This window comes from Dermochelys coriacea, chromosome 1 (genome assembly GCF_009764565.3).
Source record: "Dermochelys coriacea isolate rDerCor1 chromosome 1, rDerCor1.pri.v4, whole genome shotgun sequence".
NCBI lineage: Eukaryota > Metazoa > Chordata > Testudines > Dermochelyidae > Dermochelys > Dermochelys coriacea.
Window position 1 is genome coordinate 51902417 of NC_050068.2, and position 24078 is coordinate 51926494.

A 24078-nucleotide genomic window follows, 5' to 3' on the forward strand; every position below is an offset into this window, starting at 1 on the left:
ATGTTCTCCCATTCTCATGCCTGTATTTGATCTATTTGTAGATTGTAACTTGTCTACTGTCTGTGAACATCTAGCACACTCTTGGGTACGTGGTAAATTGATAATTAGGGATAGAAGCAATACTAATATAGGGATTCAAGAATAGATATTGAAGGTGTGTATACCACAACTAAGGATGCATCTGTACTTTTCAAATATTAATTCAGTTTAAATTTGCATTGCACCTGTGTAAAAGCTAGTTGTAAAATGAATCTGGGCATTTGTTTCCCAGTTGGTATGGGAATAGTCCTCAGATATTTGTTTTTAATTCTGTAACTGGTATATTGAATACAGTTCTGCAGAATGAACTGGAGCCATCTCCTGCCTTTCGTTGCTGACACTTCATGATTTTGTTCATTCTGTGCATTCTAAATGGATTGAAATTGCTTTATTATTTGTGCCCAGGTGCATTGCCCTGAAATAATGCTGCAGTGTCATTGAGCCCATGGACTGAGAATATAGAGCTAAATTCAGGAGTTATACCAGTGATGGATTTGGCCTGTGATGTACTGTGTATCTGCAGAAAAGGTTATCTATCAAAAAAGATCAAAGTGAATCACTGTCCTTTACTGGAATAAACAAACTCCCATGAAGTATCAGAATTATGTCATTTTATTGTTAAACACAATAAAAAGGCAGTTACTCACTTGTAATTGGTGTTCTTGGAGTCTCTTGCCTTTGCTGAGCCACATTTGGAACGGTTTAGCAATTAAATCCCTATCTCCTCTCTGCAGGAGAGCATGTAGACTTCAGACTCCACTAGGAGCTTTGTGGACTTCAGAAAATGGGTGGCAATATCAAGACAGACCAACTATAGTGAACAGTTTTAAAATTAACTCTCCAATTGTTCCAAAAATGCTGCATATGAACTTTTTTCAGACCAAATTTGTAATTTCCAGGTCAAGCTACTAAAAAAATTGAGAAAATTTTATTAACAGAACAGAATTACTACTGAGGCTTTTTTCCTGCAGCAGTCATGTTCCAAATGTCTTGTCAGATTATATATAAGGGGAGTGTGCTAAAAGACAACATATGGAAAATGTCAAGGAAAAGAGTTTGTGAAGTTGCATTACAATGGATATCTATACACATTCTTAATGATGGAGTCTCTGCTTCACCATTGCTTCATATTATCCAATAACAATGGAAGAATCCCGAGTAAAAGAATTAGATGAATTTTAGAGCTTGTCAAAATTTAACAAAGAATTTATTGTTTTCTTTTTGAAAGGCTATTTTTCTACAGAAAATGGCCAGTGAAAAAAAAACTTTTGATAAATTTGACAGCTTTTTATTAAAAATTCTCTTTTGCAAAACTTTCTGCCACATTAATTTTTGTCCAACGTTTTCAAAATCACTGATGTTTTTCGTTTACTGAAATCTTCATTACTGAAAACTATTTTCAGTAAAAGAAACTTGGATAATGATTCAAAACCTGAAGATATTGATTGAAGTCATGCAGAAAATTTTGGAGAGATGAAAGTAGGTCAATTCTGAAAGCTGTGAAACAAATAATTTTGTTTTTTGCCAGCTTCATGATGAGATCTAATTATTTAAGCCTCATTTTAATTTTGTTATACACAGATTTATGATGAGTGTTACTCAAATGCATAGTAATTTCCATAATCTAATAATGGTTTTTACTGACAAATCCTGTGATATTTAATCTGGAAGGATTGGTTACTAATATTCTTTTAATGCAGGTATTTTGTGTGTAGTTTCCTTGGTTTAAAAAAAAACCCAACAACTGGATTCCCCTAGCCTCTTTCTAAGAAGCTGCCAAAAATATTCAGTTGAAGTTTTCAAAATCAGACTGAGGCAGACACCTTGCATGGAAAACTGCAGCCCAAATGGTTAGTTTGAGAAAGTTATAAGCTACTGAGAACATGATCTTATAATGGGAAACATCAAACAACCTTAACAGGTGGCACTACCAGCCCTGCCTATCACATCAGTAGAGCACAGAACACTTACCACAAGTGAGCAGTTATCACTTTATTCTGGTTAATGCAGCAATCAGTCACATAACTCATTCAGCAGAAGTGACAGATCTATATGGACCAGAATACCAAAGGAAGTGAAGACTACAAAACAAAAACTGAAAATGTTCATTGAGATTTTATTTCAGTACTACTTCATCCTCCGGAAAACTGAGGTAACTCTAACAGGAACCAAACCCTAGAAGTGTATAACAACTTGTAAAAAGAGAAAAGACAGATTCCAACTTAACATATCTGAAAGTACAACTGGTTGTTCACTCCATTTTCTCTGCTTTAAACAAGCTCATAGGAACAACTTCTTAAAGTGGGAAACGTTTTAACCTTTATGGTAGCTTCAGGAAACTGGTTTACTTGTTTGGCAATCACAAATGAGTATTTTTGACATTTGCCATTTTAAAGTTATGCTCCATGATAGGTTGAGATACTTTATCAATAGAAAGCCCAGCCCTTAAAGCTGAAAGAATCATGAGCTTCACAGCTAAAAATCAAACATCCTTAACACACACGACCCCCAGCACCTCCAAGGTGTCAGTCTGTTATGTATCAAACTACTTTCTCCCTGGCCTCTGTACAACAGTTCTTGAGGCTCCTAGTCTAGTACATATAGTATTCACCTGAATGGCCAGATTATATCTAATTGTAAAAGAGAGCATTTTAAAATTAAATGTGCTTTCTTTTGGAAATGTTATGGTCCATGGGGAATGAATATGAAGTAAGATCTCAGACTTAAGTGTTATAAATTGCAGGTCAAGACAGATTACAATTGGAATGTTATGAGATTACTGAACAAGTTCTCAGGAAAATAGCGCATTAGTTGTATAACACAGTAAAATCCATTAATATCAGCCATACCATTTAAAGATTTAAAATAATAGCCTAAATACATATAAGTAATTTAATATCACTATTACCAGTTCCAAATCACAACATATGTGTGTGTTCAAATACACAGAAACAAAAAGGGCTTTGGTCATCCACAATATTGCATTTCATGGGATATGGGCTCCTTTTAATGTGCATTAAGGGGAATTCCAAGTGCACAGTGAGACAAAAGCAGATTTGTTTATTTAATCTGGGTGAGTTTATGCAAGAACCTTTAAAGCTGCTACAGAACAAAAGAAAACACAGATGCTGGGATGAAAACGTATGTCGTTTAAATATGCTTTTTCTTTCAGATTATAGAAACATTTGACTATCGGCAATTTTACAAAATATACGTACATTGCAAAAATGCAGTACATAACAGCAGCAATGAAGAGTAACCTCAGCTTTCTCCAACATTTCAGTTCACTGAAATAGTTCTTGTGCTCCATTATGTGTAATAATGCATTTGGAGAATGTAAATAACCTAATTAGATTTGCTTGTTTCGAGACGCCAGGCACCAGTCAAATATCTCAGTCGTATAAAAAGAAGATCCCTGCCCATCTGCAGCCAGCTCCAAAAGGGAACCAGCTTCGAACCTATAGTTAATAAAAGATATATAAAAATCAGAGGGACAATGTTTAAACAAGTGTTCACCTTAAATAAAGTTAGCATCAGTAAGATGGATTTAACCAGAGAACATCTGCATTGTTAGCTTATTCAGCATCCTGATTTAGCCCTTGACTTTAATAAACATTTCCACTTGAAAAGTTAATGCTTTATAATTTAAATTATATTTGAAATTATACTGAGAGTGGGACATTCTAGGTCAGAAATAGATAGTGGCTCAACATATGCTACAGTGGCATATGTACACAAATTTACTGCTGGACAATAAATCACACTTTGTTCAGGTAACTAGACTTAGAACCTGAGCAAAGGCAATTGGAAGAAAGCATGTGTTTGTTTTTCTTTCCTAAAATCACTCAAGACAATCTTAAGAGCACTATCACAAACCCACTAATCTCCAAGCAATTTAGGACATCCAAACAATTTAACTAACCCTTCTTCAATAGGGCTAGACATCATGCTAGGTAGATTGTGCTCTCTCTGCATCTTATAGCAGTGTTCTCTATAAGCTGGAAAGCAAAAGGCACTGTGAAAAACCTGAAGCAAAGAGGGTGACCTAGGGGAGCTTGTACATGGGAATGGTGAGAGTTTTGGAGCCATGACAAGAAAGGGCCAGAGAAAGGAAGAATTGGAAGTGGAGCATCAGGGGAAGCTGGCCAGCCTTACTGCCTTCAGGTCTTTTACAACTGGATGGCTGTATGAGGAGAAGTGTCAATGCAACAGGTCTTCAAGTTTGGAAAAACGTGTTTGTGTCACTAGAGGAAGATACAAAGGTATTGCTTTCTGGACTGACACTCAAGGGGATGGGAGGTGGGTAAGCAATTTACTCACCATCAATTTCAGTCCAGTTGACAGCAACCTCTGCTATTGGTATTTTCAAGAGCTGAGCTATGTAAAGAAGTTCCACATCAAATGCCCTGAAATAGAACAGGAAATAGTAAATCATTTGTATTTATTTTCAGAAAAAAGACCACTGCAATGTTAATTAAATTTCTGTTCTGGTATAATTTAAGGCACTTAGTGTGCAGTTATCAAGTTTGTACTGATACTCTGAAGGTCAGTCACATGAAAGATCAAGTCATTATATAGCTGAATGACAGAAACTAGCCAGGGTACAGATTACAATACCTCATTGCACAACACGTACATTAAAAGAAAGGATGAAGTGCTCGTACCAGCACTCACACTTTCCATTTGATCACAGTCAAGATTCAGATCTTTGTAGAGCTTCCTTGCAGCACCAACCTACTTCTCTAGTGTTTTCTTGGGTTTCAACTACACCTGAAGCTCCTCTTCCCTTTCTTGATGCTGCTGTATGCTGATGTGATACACTCTCCTTGTTTTCTTTGAGTCAAAAACCAATGCAGAAGGGAAGTGAGGAAGCAGAGAAATGATGGGAGCTGAGGAATAGCTGGGAGTACATACAAGAAACCATTTTAGAGCCTTTTCACTCCTCAAGTCTATCATTTTTACTGGCAGACTCTGCTCAGAAGAGATCCACTATTAGAACTAAATGCATCCGATGAAGTGAGCTGTAGCTCACGAAAGCTTATGCTCTCTAAAAACATCCCTACCAAAATCATAGTCTGAATCATAAAATCATATGCACAAGGGGGAACAAATTAAGACTGCACAGGCAAGATTAACTCTGGCATTTCCTAAGTTTCGAGAGCTTGACTTTGCAAACAATGTGCTTGTAACTTATGGTATTTTGTACATAATTTCTTAGTTTTTTTTCTTATTAAAAAAATTGGATAAACAAACTCCATTATGAGACATCAAATTGAAACCCACATCAGCATGTTTGGAATCTTTAGATCCACCACACAGACCTCAGCCTAAATTTGTTAGTCTCTAAGGTGCCACAAGTCCTCCTTTTCTTTTTACTACTAGAACAGTTGGGGTAGCAGAAGTCATTGTAGGGAAGCAGAGCAGGTGCATTGGCCAAGTTCACCCAGTTTCTCACTGCGCTATGTCTAGCACTAACGAATATCATAAGACCTAGACTTAAGTATGAAGATTCACTCATTTCTTCACCCCACTTGTACAGCTAAAATTCCTCATCTGCTCAGCATTCTTCAGGCCTGGTTTTCATAACAGCTGAGCATCCACTGCTCTCACTGGGGTCAATGGGATATATGGATGGTTGCTCTTAGACATAAAGGACATGATTTTCAGTAAACAGCTATCTACATAGAACTTGTGCATTGCAAGGGTGACCAGAGATAAATTTAAATCTCTAGTCAGTCAGTATTTCTCTATATTTAGTTGTATATACTAAATACTGAACCCCAAATATTCTGACTTCTTGTTCACCTGTCATTAGGTTTCTCTTTACACTTAAACATTTGTTCTTAGACAGCCACGAGTAATAGAGGTCTTTTTTGAAACAATTCATGAATATTAAATGTCTTATCTGTTTTAAGATCATTTTTTTTCAGACTTTCATATAGGCCACTCACAAATTCCCTGTTTCTTAACTATTTCTAGGCAACGACTAATTTTAAATGCCAAACATTTGTTAAAGAATGTGAACACTTATGCTCTAAGTCAATTGTTATTGATTTTTAGAGTGATATAAAACATAAGCACTTCCTTTTCAGCAACTGCATTGTCTAACTGATAAAGATATAGTTACTTAAGACATTTTTGCCTTCAACTGTCCAACCAGGATATCCATTATAGTCCTATTTGAAGTACCCTCTTGCTTTGATTTAAAAGACAAACATATACATTACTATATTTCTATAAGAAAGCATAGAACCATTTCTGTTGTTAAAGGTGGGTGGTGGTGGTGTTAAAAGTTTAAGTAAAGACAATTTTCAAGTTTAAAAGGTTTTCTTGGGGCGGGGGAAGAAGAGGGTATCTGTTGAAAATGTCAGGAACTTAGTGGCCATAAGGCAGCTTTAGCTAAAGGGTGCATGCCTCTTTTAACTCTCATATAACATTCAATATATTAAACTAATGAGATGTGTTAGCTACTAGTGACCAGGATGGATTTAAAAAAATGATCACAATTTAAATAATTTGTTTTCATGTTGTTAATACTTTACTTTCTTCCTATTTTATAACCTTAAATTGCCCAAGTGGGTGTTCTATACCTGGTTCCTTAATTGGTTTCCTAATTATTAGCAGAATTCCAGATTTTACATAGGTTTTTTTTTTTTTTTTAAAAAACAAAAAAGTTTCACACTTAAAATGCTCATCTGTGCTGACGAAGAAAAGTCCAGGGCCTCTAACATATGTACTGGAAGAATATCACATACACAAATACAAGACTGATAAGCAAACAGTGCCAGCTATAATTGCAACCAACACCACTTCCCTGTATATTGAACTTCCACAAGTCAAGAAAGCTGAAATACTTTACATAACCAGGCTGTACTCCTCCATCAGGGTTTTTAGTATGAAGTCAATGGGATTTGTGCTCCCAAATCACATAGGTACTTTTGAAAATACTACCATTAGGTCCTCAAATACGGCTTGACAATTTTGGCCTCTGTGCATGAAGAGTTCACAATAACTAGATGTGACAGAATTAAATTTTTATTTTTTGATAATTTCAATGAAGAATATCAATGTTTATTTTTAAGCATTTTTTTCGATTTTCATCTATCAAAATTTTCAGTCATGGGAAATTATGGGAGAGGGATCAGACAATTATTTAATTTTAGTAGATGCAGCAATTCAAAAAGTTAAAGCTCTAACTGTTAAAACACAAATTGTCAACATCATGTCAAAATATACAAAGTAAATATTCTTAAATCAAACTAATTTCTCAAGCAGCATTTTTCTTACTTGGCCTATTTGTAAATTTAGATCATTATTGATGGATTTTTTTTTTGCAGTTTGTGTGTACACTGTGGAAATGACGTTTATTGACATTTACCAATAAAAATCTAATCTCACCACCCTGTCACTCATTGTTAAAGTCTAAATACTCATTGTTAAAGTCTAAATAACTTTCATTGCTAACACTGAAGCAATTTTATTTTGATGAGAAAGATTTTGTCCCCCTAGGAAGTGTGTAATAAAAATAAATTTTATCTGCGATGCTGCAAACACTTATGCACATGCTTAACTTTAAATACCAGCAGTCCCACTGAAGTCAATTTGATCATTCAGGTAGACAGTTACATACCAGCTTAAAAAGAAAAGGAGTACTTGTGGCACCTTAGAGACTAACAAATTTATTAGAGCATAAGCTTTCGTGATGCATCCGATGAAGTGAGCTGTAGCTCACGAAAGCTTATGCTCTAATAAATTTGTTAGTCTCTAAGGTGCCACAAGTACTCCTTTTCTTTTTGCGAATACAGACTAACACGGCTGCTACTCTGATACCAGCTTAAGTGTTAGAAAGAGCAGAGCTTTAACTCTATATTTTATATTTTACCAATAGCATTTGTAAAATGTAAATAATGTTTAAACCCTTACAGCACTGACATTCAAAGAAAATAAACAATGAATTGTTTAGAATGTAGTTTGTTATACATTTTAATTTGAATTTGCCATAGCAAATTTTGAAATTAGTTTTACAAAGCCTCAGCTAGATTTTAAAAAGTTAAGCAATGCAAATCAGTCATTTAAATCACTCCCCACTGCTGCTGATTGCCTTTTTACTACAGCCTCTTTGAAAACAAGAGTTTGATTGGGGGAAATTAAAGGCTTTAAGATTTAAAAGAAACTCTTGCTTTTAAATAAAATACCTACCTTGCTTCTGCCCCCTCCCCTCATCTAGGGCAAGATCCTTGCCTCTGCTCTAGACATTTTATGTTACATAAAAGTGCTGGCCAGAGAAGTGTAAAGGGGCCCATAAGTGCCATATTCGTCATGGGGAGGATTCCCCAGTGCAAGAATTGAGGAATGCAGCCATAAAGCTGTCTCCCCAGGATCCCCTTATGTGTCCCTGTGCAGATGGTTTTCTGGAGGTGGGAGGAGCTGCATCAGACAACATTGTGAAAATTCCAGGAAGCATTGCAAGTTAACCCATAGGACAGCCTGGGGAGGCTGCTGTAATTTAGAGGAATTGTCTAAATTATGCTGAAGGACTCTCCAGCCCCCATAACAGACCAGAATCAAGAGGGTGCAAAGATGTCTTAAAGCAGCTGCAGTTTCAACTCCCCTGGACTGCAAACTCTGAATCTTTCCTCTAATCTTTATGGTATTTTGACAGAGGCTGTTGTAGAAAGGTGGTCAGTAGCATGCAAAAGAGAGACAAATCTCTGCAGATTGTCAGATGAGTTAGAAATGCTGCTTCCCCCATTCCACTCCAAACCACCCTCCTTTCAGACAAAAAGGTACAGGACTTTAACATAATTAAAAATAATACATTACAATTAGTGAAGCAGCAAGAATATACCTCAAAATAGGTGCTAGTGAGTAATCCAGAGACACATCCATATACAGTCAGATACTGCCACAGTCAAACACAAGTGATTACACATTGGCCTCTTCACTACAGCACATATATATTAATAAAGCAAAACTATTAACATTACCCTGTACAACAATAAAAAAATGCAATAAGTACAGAAGGCAGCAGAGTTAAGTTAGCTAGGGAACAAGAGGTTTGCAATAATCTCAAATCAAGACGACTTCAGAGTGGGAACAGGGCCTATCAGCTGCCACAAAAGCAGTTATCGAAGTAAATGAATTTGTCTGAATGTGCTGAATCTGTTCCAAGTGATGTTGCTGTTTAAAAGTTGTTTAAAAAAACCCAACAACCCACAAACAATTGAGAACTGAACACTGTTTATTACCCTGCCTAATTACTCCAGTTTGTTCTATTGAAATTCTACGTTTGTATTACTTGTCATTTTTGGCTGACATTTTAGATTTTTAAGCAAAGATATATTAAATTTGTTATATTCACTTCTGAATAGCTGCAAACGAGCTTTTAGCTCTAATACAGTGGTCTCCAACCTTTTTATGCCCAAGATCAATTTTGAATTTAAGGGCAGGATCTACCCCGCCCCTGCCCCGCTCGCTCCATCCCCCCTCCCTCCCGTCGCTTGCTCTTCCGCACCCTTACTCACTTCCAGTGGGCTGGGGCAGGAGTTGGGGTGCAGGAGAGGGTAATGGGGTCCAGAAGGGAGTATGGGGTGCTGGCTCCGGGAGGGGGACACTTACCTCAGGCGGCTCCCAGTCGGTGGCGCAGTGGGGCTAAGGCAGGCTCCCTGCCTGCCCCAGCCCACTCAGGCACATAAGCACCTCCTCCTCGTTACGAGCCGGGCCACCCTGCCAGCCCCTAGTGCTCCATGTGGCCACGCCGCTCCCAGAAGGGGACAATGGGCTTCTGCGGCCTCTGGGGGAGGCACATGGTTCCATGTGCTGCCCCCCTCTGCAGCCACTGCCACCACAGCTCCCATTGGCCACAGCTCTCCGTTCCCAGCCAATAGGAGCTGCGGGGGCGGCGCTTGCCGGCAGGAACAGCGCACACAGACCCTTGCCTCCCCTCCCCCACACCTCACGGGGCCTCAGGGATGTGCTGGCCGTTTCCGGGAGGGGCATGCAGGCCACAGCAGGCAGCCCTGCTGTGCTGCCGTGGCCAGAGATCCCGATCGGCTAGGAGAGTCTCCAGCATTGACTAGGCGTTCGACAGGTTGGTGACCGCTGCTCTAATCTGTTATAATTCCATAATACCCATTACATGTATTAATTGACTAGAAATCTTAATAGAGACAGATCATTTAATTGTCCTATATATTACACTGGTCTAAAAATGCTGCTCAGCCTAGGGAACTAATGAACAGAGTTCAACCATCAGCTAAGCACTATTGTAAGTTTTATTACTTTATAGAAATTGATTAATGCAATGCCAGGACATCACTATCCTGCTGAAGTGACATTAAAAAAGAATTGTGAGCAAATTTTAGTGACCAGGAAAGTAAAGGATGAACATCCCTGGCAAGAATGTGCTCCCTCCCCACGACTGCATGTGATGATGAATATGTCCTAACCTTGAACCTCTCCCTCCTCCCACATTGAATGCCTAAAGGAAAAGGACTCATGGGTGGGATATTACTGGGGTACATTTCAATGTGTATGCACATCCACTATCAGAGTTAGCGAGGAAACAGATTGCAATGTATTCAGTAAACTGATGATAACTAGTTCTACATCTCGTCAGACCCAGATGGTGCACTGGAATCTACTGTCTTTCTATAATCACAATATGAACAAGGGTGAACTAGCTGAGGCTTAATCTGGACAAGAGCAAAGTGACACTAGTGGATTTGGAGGTTGTAACCTTATTAGTTGGCAAGTGTGATATCTGCAGCCAGATTAAGGGAAAAGGAGTACTTGTGGCACCTTAGAGACTAACAAATTTATTAGAGCATAAGCTTTCGTGAGCTACAGCTCACTTCATCGGATGCATTTGGTGGAAAAAACAGAGGAGAGATTTATATACACACACACAGAGAACATGAAACAATGGGTTTATCATACACACTGTAAGGAGAGTGATCACTTAAGATAAGCCATCACCCACAGCAGGGGGGGGGAAGGAGGAAAACCTTACATGGTGACAAGCAGGTAGGCTAATTCCAGCAGTTAACAAGAATATCAGAGGAACAGTGGGGGGTGGGGTGGGAGGGAGAAATACCATGGGGAAATAGTTTTACTTTGTGTAATGACTCATCCATTCCCAGTCTCTATTCAAGCCTAAGTTAATTGTATCCAGTTTGCAAATTAATTCCAATTCAGCAGTCTCTCGTTGGAGTCTGTTTTTGAAGCTTTTTTGTTGAAGTATAGCCACTCTTAGGTCTGTGATCGAGTGACCAGAGAGATTGAAGTGTTCTCCAACTGGTTTTTGAATGTTATAATTCTTGACGTCTGATTTGTGTCCATTCATTCTTTTACGTAGAGACTGTCCAGTTTGGCCAATGTACATGGCAGAGGGGCATTGCTGGCACATGATGGCATATATCACATTGGTAGATGCGCAGGTGAACGAGCCTCTGATAGTGTGGCTGATGTGATTAGGTCCTATGATGGTATCCCCTGAATAGATATGTGGACAGAGTTGGCAACGGGCTTTGTTGCAAGGATAGGTTCCTGGGTTAGTGGTTCTGTTGTGTGGTGTGTGGTTGCTGGTGAGTATTTGCTTCAGATTGGGGGGCTGTCTGTAAGCAAGGACTGGTCTGTCTCCCAAGATCTGAGAGAGTGATGGGTCGTCCTTCAGGATAGGTTGTAGATCCTTGATGATGCGTTGGAGAGGTTTTAGTTGGGGGCTGAAGGTGATGGCTAGTGGCGTTCTGTTGTTTTCTTTGTTGGGCCTGTCCTGTAGTAGGTGACTTCTGGGTACTCTTCTGGCTCTGTCAATCTGTTTCTTCACTTCAGCAGGTGGGTATTGTAGTTGTAGGAATGCATGATAGAGATCTTGTAGGTGTTTGTCTCTGTCTGAGGGGTTGGAGCAAATGCGGTTATATCGTAGCGCTTGGCTGTAGACAATGGATCGAGTGGTATGATCTGGATGAAAGCTAGAGGCATGTAGGTAGGAATAGCGGTCAGTAGGTTTCCGATATAGGGTGGTGTTTATGTGACCATCGCTTATTAGCACCGTAGTGTCCAGGAAGTGGATCTCTTGTGTGGACTGGTCCAGGCTGAGGTTGATGGTGGGATGGAAATTGTTGAAATCATGGTGGAATTCCTCAAGAGCTTCTTTTCCATGGGTCCAGATGATGAAGATGTCATCAATGTAGCGCAAGTAGAGTAGGGGCATTAGGGGACGAGAGCTGAGGAAGCGTTGTTCTAAGTCAGCCATAAAAATGTTGGCATACTGTGGGGCCATGCGGGTACCCATCGCAGTGCCGCTGATTTGAAGGTATACATTGTCCCCAAATGTGAAATAGTTATGGGTCAGGACAAAGTCACAAAGTTCTGCCACCAGGTTAGCCGTGACAGTATCGGGGATACTGTTCCTGACGGCTTGTAGTCCATCTTTGTGTGGAATGTTGGTGTAGAGGTAGAGTGTTGGTGTAGAGGTTGGTGCCACACACTCTCAAGGAAACTGCGGAACCACCTGATCAACATCCTCTACAGCAAACAGGGAAAGATTAAGAATGAGCTCTCAAAACTGGATACTCTCATAAAGAACCAACCTTCCACACAAACTTCCTCGTGGCTGGACTTTACAAAAACTAGACAAGCCATTTACAAAACACACTTTGATTCTCTACAAAAGAAAAAGGACACTAAGCTATCTAAACTACTATATGCCACAAGGGGCCACAACAATGGTTCCCGTAACCCACCCAGCAATATTGTTAATCTATCCAACTATACTCTTAGCCCAGCGGAAGAATCTGTCCTATCTCGGGGCCTCTCCTTTTGCCCCTCCACCCCCACGAACATGATACAGTTATGTGGTGACCTAGAATCCTATTTTCGACGTCTCAGACTCAAGGAATATTTCCAACACACCTCTGACCAACATATTAACCCACAGAGACCTTCCTGCCAACACTACAAAAAGAAGGATTCTGGGTGGACTCCTCCTGAAGGTCGAAACAGCAGCCTGGATTTCTACATAGACTGCTTCCGCCGACGTGCACGAGCTGAAATTGTGGAAAAGCAGCATCGCTTACCCCATAACCTCAGCCATGCAGAACACAGTGCCATCCACAGCCTCAGAAACAACTCTGACATCATAATCAAAAAGGCTGACAAAGGAGGTGCTGTCGTCATCATGAACAGGTCGGAGTATGAACAAGAGGCTACTAGGCAGCTCTCCAACACCACTTTCTACAAGCCATTACCCTCTGATCCCACTGAGAGTTACCAAAAGAAACTACAGCATTTGCTCAAGAAACTCCCTGAAAAAGCACAAGAACAAATCCGCACAGACACACCCCTGGAGCCCCGACCTGGGGTATTCTATCTGCTACCCAAGATCCATAAACCTGGAAATCCTGGACGCCCCATCATCTCAGGCATTGGCACCCTGACAGCAGGATTGTCTGGCTATGTAGACTCCCTCCTCAGGCCCTTCGTTACCAGCACTCCCAGCTATCTTCGAGACACCACCGATTTCCTGAGGAAACTACAGTCCATTGGTGATCTTCCTAAAAACACCATCCTAGCCACTATGGATGTAGAAGCCCTCTACACCAACATTCCACACAAAGATGGACTACAAGCCGTCAGGAACAGTATCCCCGATACTGTCACGGCTAACCTGGTGGCAGAACTTTGTGACTTTGTCCTGACCCATAACTATTTCACATTTGGGGACAATGTATACCTTCAAATCAGCGGCACTGCGATGGGTACCCGCATGGCCCCACGGTATGCCAACATTTTTATGGCTGACTTAGAACAACGCTTCCTCAGCTCTCGTCCCCTAATGCCCCTACTCTACTTGCGCTACATTGATGACATCTTCATCATCTGGACCCATGGAAAAGAAGCTCTTGAGGAATTCCACCATGATTTCAACAATTTCCATCCCACCATCAACCTCAGCCTGGACCAGTCCACACAAGAGATCCACTTCCTGGACACTACGGTGCTAATAAGCGATGGTCACATAAACACCACCCTATATCGGAAACCTACTGACCGCTATTCCTACCTACATGCCTCTAGCTTTCATCCAGATCATACCACTCGATCCATTGTCTACAGCCAAGCGCTACGATATAACCGCATTTGCTCCAACCCCTCAGACAGAGACAAACACCTACAAGATCTCTATCATGCATTCCTACAACTACAATACCCACCTGCTGAAGTGAAGAAACAGATTGACAGAGCCAGAAGAGTACCCAGAAGTCACCTACTACAGGACAGGCCCAACAAAGAAAACAACAGAACGCCACTAGCCATCACCTTCAGCCCCCAACTAAAACCTCTCCAACGCATCATCAAGGATCTACAACCTATCCTGAAGGACGAGCCATCGCTCTCTCAGATCTTGGGAGACAGACCAGTCCTTGCTTACAGACAGCCCCCCAATCTGAAGCAAATACTCACCAGCAACCACACACCACACAACAGAACCACTAACCCAGGAACCTATCCTTGCAACAAAGCCCGTTGCCAACTCTGTCCACATATCTATTCAGGGGATACCATCATAGGACCTAATCACATCAGCCACACTATCAGAGGCTCGTTCACCTGCGCATCTACCAATGTGATATATGCCATCATGTGCCAGCAATGCCCCTCTGCCATGTACATTGGCCAAACTGGACAGTCTCTACGTAAAAGAATGAATGGACACAAATCAGACATCAAGAACTATAACATTCAAAAGCCAGTTGGAGAACACTTCAATCTCTCTGGTCACTCGATCACAGACCTAAGAGTGGCTATACTTCAACAAAAAAGCTTCAAAAACAGACTCCAACGAGAGACTGCTGAATTAGAATTAATTTGCAAACTGGATACAATTAACTTAGGCTTGAATAGAGACTGGGAATGGATGAGTCATTACACAAAGTAAAACTATTTCCCCATGGTATTTCTCCCTCCCACCCCACCCCCCACTGTTCCTCTGATATTCTTGTTAACTGCTGGAATTAGCCTACCTGCTTGTCACCATGAAAGGTTTTCCTCCTTCCCCCCCCTGCTGTTGGTGATGGCTTATCTTAAGTGATCACTCTCCTTACAGTGTGTATGATAAACCCATTGTTTCATGTTCTCTGTGTGTGTGTATATAAATCTCTCCTCTGTTTTTTCCACCAAATGCATCCGATGAAGTGAGCTGTAGCTCACGAAAGCTTATGCTCTAATAAATTTGTTAGTCTCTAAGGTGCCACAAGTACTCCTTTTCTTTTTGCGAATACAGACTAACACGGCTGCTACTCTGAAACCAGATTAAGGGAGTGCACCTGCCATTTGTGACTCAGGTTCATAATCTTGGAGTTTTATGAGAGCCAGGACTGCTTTAGGAAGATCCAGTAGTGCACTTATTTTAATTGTGTTCTAACACAGGTTAACAAGCACGGTCTTAAATTGTAGCATAGACAAAGGAGTAAACATTTGTTCCTGGTTGAATTTAACCCTAGGAATTTGTTCCTTTACCTATGCTGCAATTTAAGATTGCTTTAGTTAACACATGTTAGAACACAATTTGAAACAGTGTGTGTGATATTCTGTACCTTGGGGCAGTGCCGTGTAACCCCCATATTCCTCATTTGTATATGATTGTGATCTTACATATGAAGCATGCCTTGTAAGATATCAGGGAAAAGGTTATGACCTGCTGAAAGTCATTTCTCTATCCATATATGTATATCATTAATGCATATGAAGTTATGAGAATTGTGTTCTATAGCCGTCACTAAAATAATGCGGTAAGTTAGGGAATAGCCAGTTATTAGCTCACCAAAGCAAGAGCAAGGAATGTAACCAACACCCGGGCAGGGTATCAATCAAACCATCAACAGCCATTGTCCAGCACAGGAGCTATAATTCAACGATTCACCTGCATGAGGCCACAGCAGGGGAATTGCTCAACCTTGCCTGGAGACTCAGCAATGCCCACAGACATGCCTGGACTTGTGGTCCCCAGGCACATGGGACTGAGGTTATAAAACAGACACAGTGACCACATGGGGGGCCTTTTCTCCTGCCCCCACCTACGCTGCAAACAACAGACACTGAGAAGAAGACTGAAGATTCAAACAGAGGAGACTGGCCCAGATTTAAGGGACAAATCTGTATATTAAGGACTGCAATATCCAGTGGGGTGAGAAAAACTGCTTAATATACTTGCTGCCAAGTCTAACAGGGTTGAGAAGTTACACTGCAAACTTACTTTTTTTCTTTTGGTAACTGACTTTGCCTATCACTTAATATCACTTAACAGCTATCTTTTATAGTCAATACATTTGCTTAAATGGTTATCTTTACCAGTGAGTTTGTATGAGGTGTGTGGCAAATTTGCTCTGGTTTACAAAGGCTGGTGAATATCCACTTTCCACTGATGAAGTGGTGAACCAATTAATAAATTTGCACTACTCATCTTGAGCAGTACAAGACGGTATATTCCTGGGGTACAGTGTTGGGAGCTGGGGGGAATTTGCTCTGATGCCTGTCTCTGTGTGATTCATGAGTGGCTCTGGGAGCATTCATGCAATATAGCTGGGTGTGGGGCTCCACATGCTGTTGTGCTGAGTGATCACAGCTCCTGGAGGGGTTTGCTGCCGGTCACTAGCAAGGCATTGTGAGAGACAGGCCAGGCTGGAGAGAGTTCAGGGGGCACAGCGATCCCATAGTCCCAGGCTGCACCCCGGGGATCCCGTCACAGCATGCACAAGCAATCTGTATCAATTTCCAAATCAACTGTGCCCAACTTCCAATGTTTATCCTGCCAGTCCTGCAAACTCACCCTGGGCTCTGAAACTCCATCCCGGCATTTTCCTGCTCGTGCATCATCACTAGCAACAAGTGTTTTCCAGGATAAAGTTAGGCCCTTTGTTATACATGTGAGACTATCTGGAATGTAAGCCTTATCTAAATTGGCAAGGGCTTGCTGGTATAGATATAGTGGCAAACCCATTTAGTGGAGACATAGATTATACTAGCAAGAGTTCAGCAAATGAAAAGATATTATTCTTTATCAAATGTTTGCTAGTATGCCTGCATCTACACAAGGTTGTTTCCCCCAACCTCTTCCCCCGGTATAGCTATGTCGATTAGGGAGGTGGTTTGTTTAGGGTTTTTTTTTTTTTTTTTTTTTAAAACCTCTCCTAGCCGACAGTTAAATTTAGGCCAGGCCTTAGTTAACAAATAACTCTGCAGCAAATCCAACTCATTCCCTTATTTGTATTGGCTCTGCAGGACTAAGAGGAGGGACAAAACTTGTGTCACTAAAGTGAGCGGATACAGCAAGACTTGGATCTGAGGAATAAGAAGGTGCCATTTTACCAGTAATATTTGAGATAAAAGTGCACACCTAGTGCTTATACTGGAGAAACAAATGAAAGTTACTTATTTTTACAATGTTCACTAGCTCAGCATAATTTTAAGAAGAAACCATTGGTACCACAACATGAGGCACCTCTTCAGGCAAAATTATACAAACAAAATGTTTCTTCCCATCAATCAGCTGTGAGTTGCCTAACAAACATAAATTTAACCAGTCACAGAGGTACATAAAGCATCTAATTGTCAATCATTGAGAGGAATAAAAAAATACACTTGGAATTTCCCTAATTTGACTAGAATCCAGTATGAGGCAGGATCCATCAAACACCACCTGGAATATTTGATTCCTTCCTGCAGGGAAAGAAATACAAGATGCAAGAAACTTTTAAGAGATCCCTCTGGGTCAGAAAAGGACAGTATTTCTGACTTAAAATGTATTATCTGCCAGTGTAGCTATCTGATTGGCTAAACTTTCTTCAGTAGTTTATGGTTTAAAAAAAGAAAAAACAGATAATCATCTTTCAGGTTAAGATTATAGTTGTAGAAATAAAAATATCTTCTCTTTAAATCTGGAAACAAGTAATTCCCAACCTACTCTGTTATGCTTTTAATATAAGCTTTTTAACTTTTTTTTTTTAAGTTTAAATTTAAAAAATGTGCCTCATCTATTTCTGAGAAATAGATTAGTGGTTTAATCAGATTCAAAGCCAAAACCAAAACATATGCTCTTTGTTTGGAGATTGCTCTCATTTCAGATCAATGTCAAAACTTAGCTGTATCGGAAATAAATTTCAAAAACATTTGGTTTGTACTGGTATGTATGTAAAAGACTATCCAAAAGGCAGCTTTAAAAATAATCCCCACAAAATCTCTCCCCTTTAATTCTACATAGAATGCATGCGTAGTAATTTATAATCCTATGAGACAAATACAATACCCCTTTATATGGCTTTGCATGTCTATAATACCTTTTGTCTATGGATTTCAAAGCACTTTACAAACAATGAAAGGAGTTTGAAAGAACCCCACGCTAGTTTATCTAGGCACTTCTATGGCCCTCATCATGATAGTATCTGAGCACCTGAAGTATTTCAACTCTACCCATGTTTTCCTGTTTATGAGCACCTATACGTCAAATTCAGATATAGCAAATAAGAGTTTGTGCTCTCAGACTGCTGAAAGATTTAATATTAAGAAGAAGGAGATACTCTGGTCAATAACTGTGAAACAGAAATAGAAAGGTGGAAGTGGTAAGACACAAAGAGATCCAATTCAAGTTAACATTTGGATCTGATTTTCAGGAGGGTTTTTTGACATCCCTTCCCCCTGCCCCCCCATGATATGGGATGAGAAAACAGAAACAAAAGGCTCCATTTAAAAGATGTTGGTGAAGAAACACTGAAAATACTGTAACCATTCCTTTTTGGTGGCTTGTTAGCTACTTAAAAACTAAAGTTTTAAAACCTTTCACTCAGTCCAGTCTAGCAGCAGGACATCTATACTGTTTACATTGCCACATATATGGTTAGTAAAAGATATCTGGCTCACAACTGAGAATGTGCTCTCAACACTCATTCCTTCAGTGAGGTATGTTAACAGGCTGCTGAGAGAGACAAAAATAAAATCTAGCTATCTCTTGGCTAACTGCTTCTCTCTTTTCAGGAGCAACACTGACAGGGTCCAGTGCTCCAAAAGAAGATGCGGCACTCTCTCCTGCTGCCCTGCTAATTCAGCACTTGCTCTCTCTAGCATGCACAAAAGGCTGCTTCTCCCTTTATCTGAGGGGAGGAATTCCTGGGGCCTTGCCTGCAGGAGCAGCTGGCCTCCTCCATATATGCAAGAAGCTCAGCATGGTGTCACCTTTAACTACAAAACTGGATGTTGGTTCAGTAGTTTCTCCCCTGCCTTCACTCCTCTCAGGACTTTTTCAGCAGTTCATCTTTTTGTGTTTGATGTGACAAATTCAAGTTACAGTTAGAGGGGCACTTTGCACAGTTACAGTTGTGTTGGTACTAATTGCATTAGAAATCTCAAATGTCGAAGTATTCCGCTGTGATAGCTCACTGTAGACACAGAATACAGGTCAATAATAATGAAGTGAAGACTTCAAAATTAATAGCTTTTTAAAAAAAAATGGAATAGTGTTAAATGCTGAATACTAACTTTTTGAGGTGAAGATTGTTCTGCTTTAAGAAGTTAGCTTTGGGCATGACATATTTCTTGATTTACTGAAGCTAAAATGTGCAACTAAGCTCCAAAAATATGGGACAAAAAATTATTCATGCAAGAAACCTAAAATTATGTTGGTTTCATTCCTTTAGTCCAAGTTACTTTCTAGAACTTTAGTTGTGATGTACAATAATTTTCAACTCTAAATGATGAGAAGTCATATTTGTGTGATGTGTAGGTAAACTGAGGAGTGAAATGAAGGGCATTTGAGAGGCACAAGAATGATTGTGCAATGTCAGGACACAGTCCTGCCAGATGCGGTACATCCTCCTCCTGATGTCACTGGGAGTTGGGTTAGTGCGCGGGTGCTGGGCCTGTGATATATACGAAGTTGGACTAGATGATCTGGTGGTTTTAGCGTTAATCTCTTTGACTTTGACTATGGCCTTGCAGGATTAGCCCCTTAATGCTCTTCGAATATTGGGGGTGGGGGAAAAGTTAAAAACTGAGGAAAAACTTGGAAGTGTAAAAGATTTATTGTGTACCTGTCGTGTACGTTTTTCCAGACAAATCATTACAGCACTGTTGTTAGTTCAGGTCTTTGATAACAAAATATCTATAAAATATTATTTACCAAAAAGACATGGGATAAATACACCATTTTCTAATTTTTAGCCTACTTAAATATTCATCTGATAGGCTAGAACATTCTGTGAAAGAAGGGCAGAGTAGGTATTTTTTAAAATCAATATGCAAAGCTGCAGTTAATGTTCAGGCTGGGACAACCTAACAAGAGAAAGGAAGTTCTAAGCGGAGACTGAGCTGGCTTTAGCTTTATTCTCTCAAAGTGAGAGCTAAGGGCCAAATCCTGGATCGCAGTTACACAGGAGGAAAGGACATATTCCCTTCCCTCCCATGTAGCTCAGCTCTACACTGTGCCAAATGATCCTGAATCCAGTCAGCCCAGCAGAGAGGGCGGGGGAGGATTCTGCAGAAGTAAAGTGCTTAAAGCTGAGTTGAGCTGATGAAGGGTGGGTAGGGAAGCCAGTATCAGTGTCTTCAGACAGGTGTGCCCCTGAAATAGGATCTTATTTGTTGGCTTTTCTATAGCCTGCTGCCCCTCCTCCCCCCGATCGCAATAGCATCGGAGCACTTTCCTAACTCAAAAGGGTGTCATGAGGATAAATTCATTAATACTAGGGAGGTACTTTCCTCGTTTTACTGATGGGGAAATAGGGCACACAGAAATTAAGTAACTTGGCCACATCTTGCAGGAAACCCATAGCAGAGACGATAATACAGTGCAGATCCCAGAGTCCCTGTGCAGCATCAAGACTATCCTTCCTCTCTGACAGCAGCTTCTCTCCAGTCCCCAGTGGACAATCTCAGAATGAGATCATCAGCCAGAAGTGGTATATGAATCCATTAAGGATTCCCTGCTGCTCTGAGCCAGAGTGAACATACCCCTCCCGCACTTGCAGGGACCTTGCGGAGGCACCAAGAATACAAACTGTCTCCCTAATATTGACGAGAGGCCTGCTGGGATGGAATCATTGTCTTTGTCGGGCAGCAGCAGGAAGAAGCTGGGTTTCTCCCCGCCCCGCACCTTATTTCCACTCACTCTCAGGAGATACGTACAGCCTCCTTGGTACACAGCCAGATTGGCTGCTCAGCTCCCGCCAAGTTACACATGGCAAATGCATCAGGGCCCAGATTTATCCAAAGGGAGTCAGAGCCCCACAGTTTTGTGCAGAAATTGTTTTATTTAATAATTAATGCCGTTTCTAAAGGGTGAATTATGCTTCCAAACAGCTAAATAGGGCAAATCTATTAATAAAACATTCAATGACTGGATGCAAATATACACAGTGAAACCAGAAGAGAAATTATTCTTGTTTTAGACCCAATTTGCCATTTTGGAATATTTGGGGAGAAGCAGTGAATATGATGCATCTTGGTTTTAGTAAGGGATTTGACACAGTCCTCCGTGACATTCTCATAAGCAAACCAGGGAAATGTGGTCTAAATGAAAATATAAGGTAGACACACAACTGGGTAAAAGACTGTGCTCAGAGTAGTTATCAACGTTTTGCTTTTAGACTGAAAAGAGGTCTCTACTGGGGACCCACAGTGGTCAGTCCTGGGTCAAATATTATTCAATACTTTTATTAATGACTTTGCTAATGGAGTGGAGAGTGTGCTTATAAAATATGCAGATGACACCACGCTGGGAGGGGTTGTAAGTACTTACAAGTACAGGATTAGAAGTCAAAATGACCGTGACAAATTGGAGAATTGGTTTGAAATCCACAGGATAAAATTCAATAAAGATGAGCGCAAAGTACTAGACTTAGGAAGGAAAAATTAAAAGCATAATCACAAAATGGGAAATACACTGAGTAGGGTGTAGTACCTCTGAAAAGGATATGGGGGTTATTGTGGATCACAGATTGATTATGAGTCAATGTGATGCAGCTGGGAAAAAGGCTATTATCATTCTGGAGAATATTAATAGGAGTAACATATGTAAGACACGGGAGGGAATTGTCCCACTCTACTCTGTGCTGGTGAAGCCTGAGCTGGAGTAGTGTGCCCAATTCTGGGTGCCACACTTTAGGAAAGATGTGGACAAATTGGTGAGAGTTCAGAGAAAAACAAAACTGATAAAAGGTTTAGAAAACCTGATCTGAGAGAAAAAACTGGGCATGTTTAATTTTAAGAAAAGGACACTCAGGTGGGACCTAATAACAGTCCTCAAATATGTTGAGGGACTGTTATAAAGAGGACTGTGGTCAGTTGTTCTCCATGTCCCCTGAAGGTTGGACAAGAAGTAATGGGCTTAATTTCAAGCAAGGGAGATTTCAGAGTAGCAGCCGTGTTAGTCTCTAAGGGGCCACAAGCAAGGGAGAGTAAGGTTAGATATTTGGATTTTTTTTTCTTCTAACTATAGGGGTAATTAAGCTCTGGAATAGGCTTCCAAGGAAGGCTGTGGAATCCCCAATCATTGGAGGTTTTTAAGAACTGGTTAGAGGAACACCTGTCAGGGATGGTCCAGATTTACTTGGTCCTGCCTCAGCACATGGGCTGGACTTGATAATTTCTTGAGATCCCTTCCAGTCCTACATTTCTATGAAGGGTAATGGAGTTAACAGAAATACATCCAAATATCCAACTATATCCTATAATGTAGTTCTTAATATAAAATTCATCGCTTTGCAAACATGTAATAGTTTAAAACAATAAGAAATGTGAAGTGCAATACAAAAAACAAGTACTAAAACTGATTAAAATGGATTGAACAGCTGTTTTTATACACACACAATTTGTTTATTGCAGTTTCCATGTGGGAGTTACATTTTCACAACCTCAATCAACTGCTATAAAAATTAAAAATAGAAAAATTAATTGAAGCTAAACGAAAGAACTTACCAGCGTTCTATATGAAGAGCTGAGAAAGTCCGAGAGGCCGCTTCTCTGGTTAACAGTTTAAACCCACATTGTGTGTCCCTGATTTCCTTGACACAGAGAAACCATACTAAGAAGTGGAACCCATACATGAGAAGAGTTCGGAAGTAAGAGCGCTGTGAACAAAAGCCAAGAAATTAGATGTTTTCATTTATATGACAAATGAAACATCTGAACTGATCTGAATGAGGATGAAAATTCCACTTCATGACAATTTTGAGGTTAGAAATGAGTGTTTGTTCCGCACAGGAACAAAAACAGAATTGTGGTGGAGGAGAGGTGTGTCAGTCACACCCAGGATCTCCCCAGGAATGTGGGAGACCCAGCTCCAAGTCCATGCTCTGCCTGATTCAGAACAGTTTTTCATCCCAGATCGTGCCAAATCAGGCAGAGCAAGGACTTGAATCAGGGTGTTCCAAATCCCAGGCCAATACCCTAAACACCCATCTGTAGGGTCTCCCTCCTCCACCACCGCAAAACAAAAGTTTTGTGGAAACTGATGTCTCTGCAAAATGTTTAGTCTTTTATGAAACATCATATTTTGCTGAAATTTCATTTAGGCAGAAGATTTCAGCTAGGTCTACATTTGAATCATTTTAGGCTCCAAATGTAACTTTACAATAACGGTGTATGTTACAGTACAGAATGGGATCCTTATTGCAAGTATGTATTTTAAACTTTTGTTTCCATGACTCAAATTTAAACAAATACACATACAGAACTTGGTATAGATCATATAAGTAGAATTACATAGACATACTAGGACATAATGTTGTACTCACATTATGATTTTTGTTTTGAACATCCAAAATCAATTTTAAAAGTGTTTTTAAGCCTAAATTTTAAAAATGTAAACAAGTTTACCTAAGGTGTAAAAAAGATCCCAACCACTATTTTAATATGCAAATTAAAAGGTAGCTTTATGTCAGGCCTTAAAAGAACAACAACAATCCCTCCCCCCACCTAAACAGTATCCTTTTATTTGCTCACTGCTGGATTTCTTTCATTCAAGATCAATTCAGCTTAAGCTAGTAC

At 40.2% G+C, this 24078-nt stretch overlaps 1 protein-coding gene across 9 annotated transcripts in view; it reads right to left on the minus strand.

The window, feature by feature from the left end:
• Positions 1 to 633: 633 nt before the first annotated feature.
• The window catches only part of ALG5 (ALG5 dolichyl-phosphate beta-glucosyltransferase), a 51248-nt gene continuing 27803 nt past the window's right edge, over positions 634 to 24078 (minus strand). For 6 of the 9 annotated variants that reach the window (XM_038393734.2, XM_038393748.2, XM_038393723.2 and 3 more), the window contains 3 exons: positions 23008 to 23159; positions 4360 to 4445; positions 2136 to 3497 (listed from right to left, as the gene is read on the minus strand). In XM_038393734.2, the coding sequence (XP_038249662.1) occupies positions 3385 to 3497; positions 4360 to 4445; positions 23008 to 23159 (351 nt within the window). In that variant the 3' untranslated portion in view covers positions 2136 to 3384. Of the gene's footprint in view, positions 2088 to 2135; positions 3498 to 4359; positions 4446 to 23007; positions 23160 to 24078 lie in introns of those variants that run through there. The other 3 variants (XR_006277687.1, XR_006277685.1, XR_006277686.1) reach the window with 2 other exon arrangements.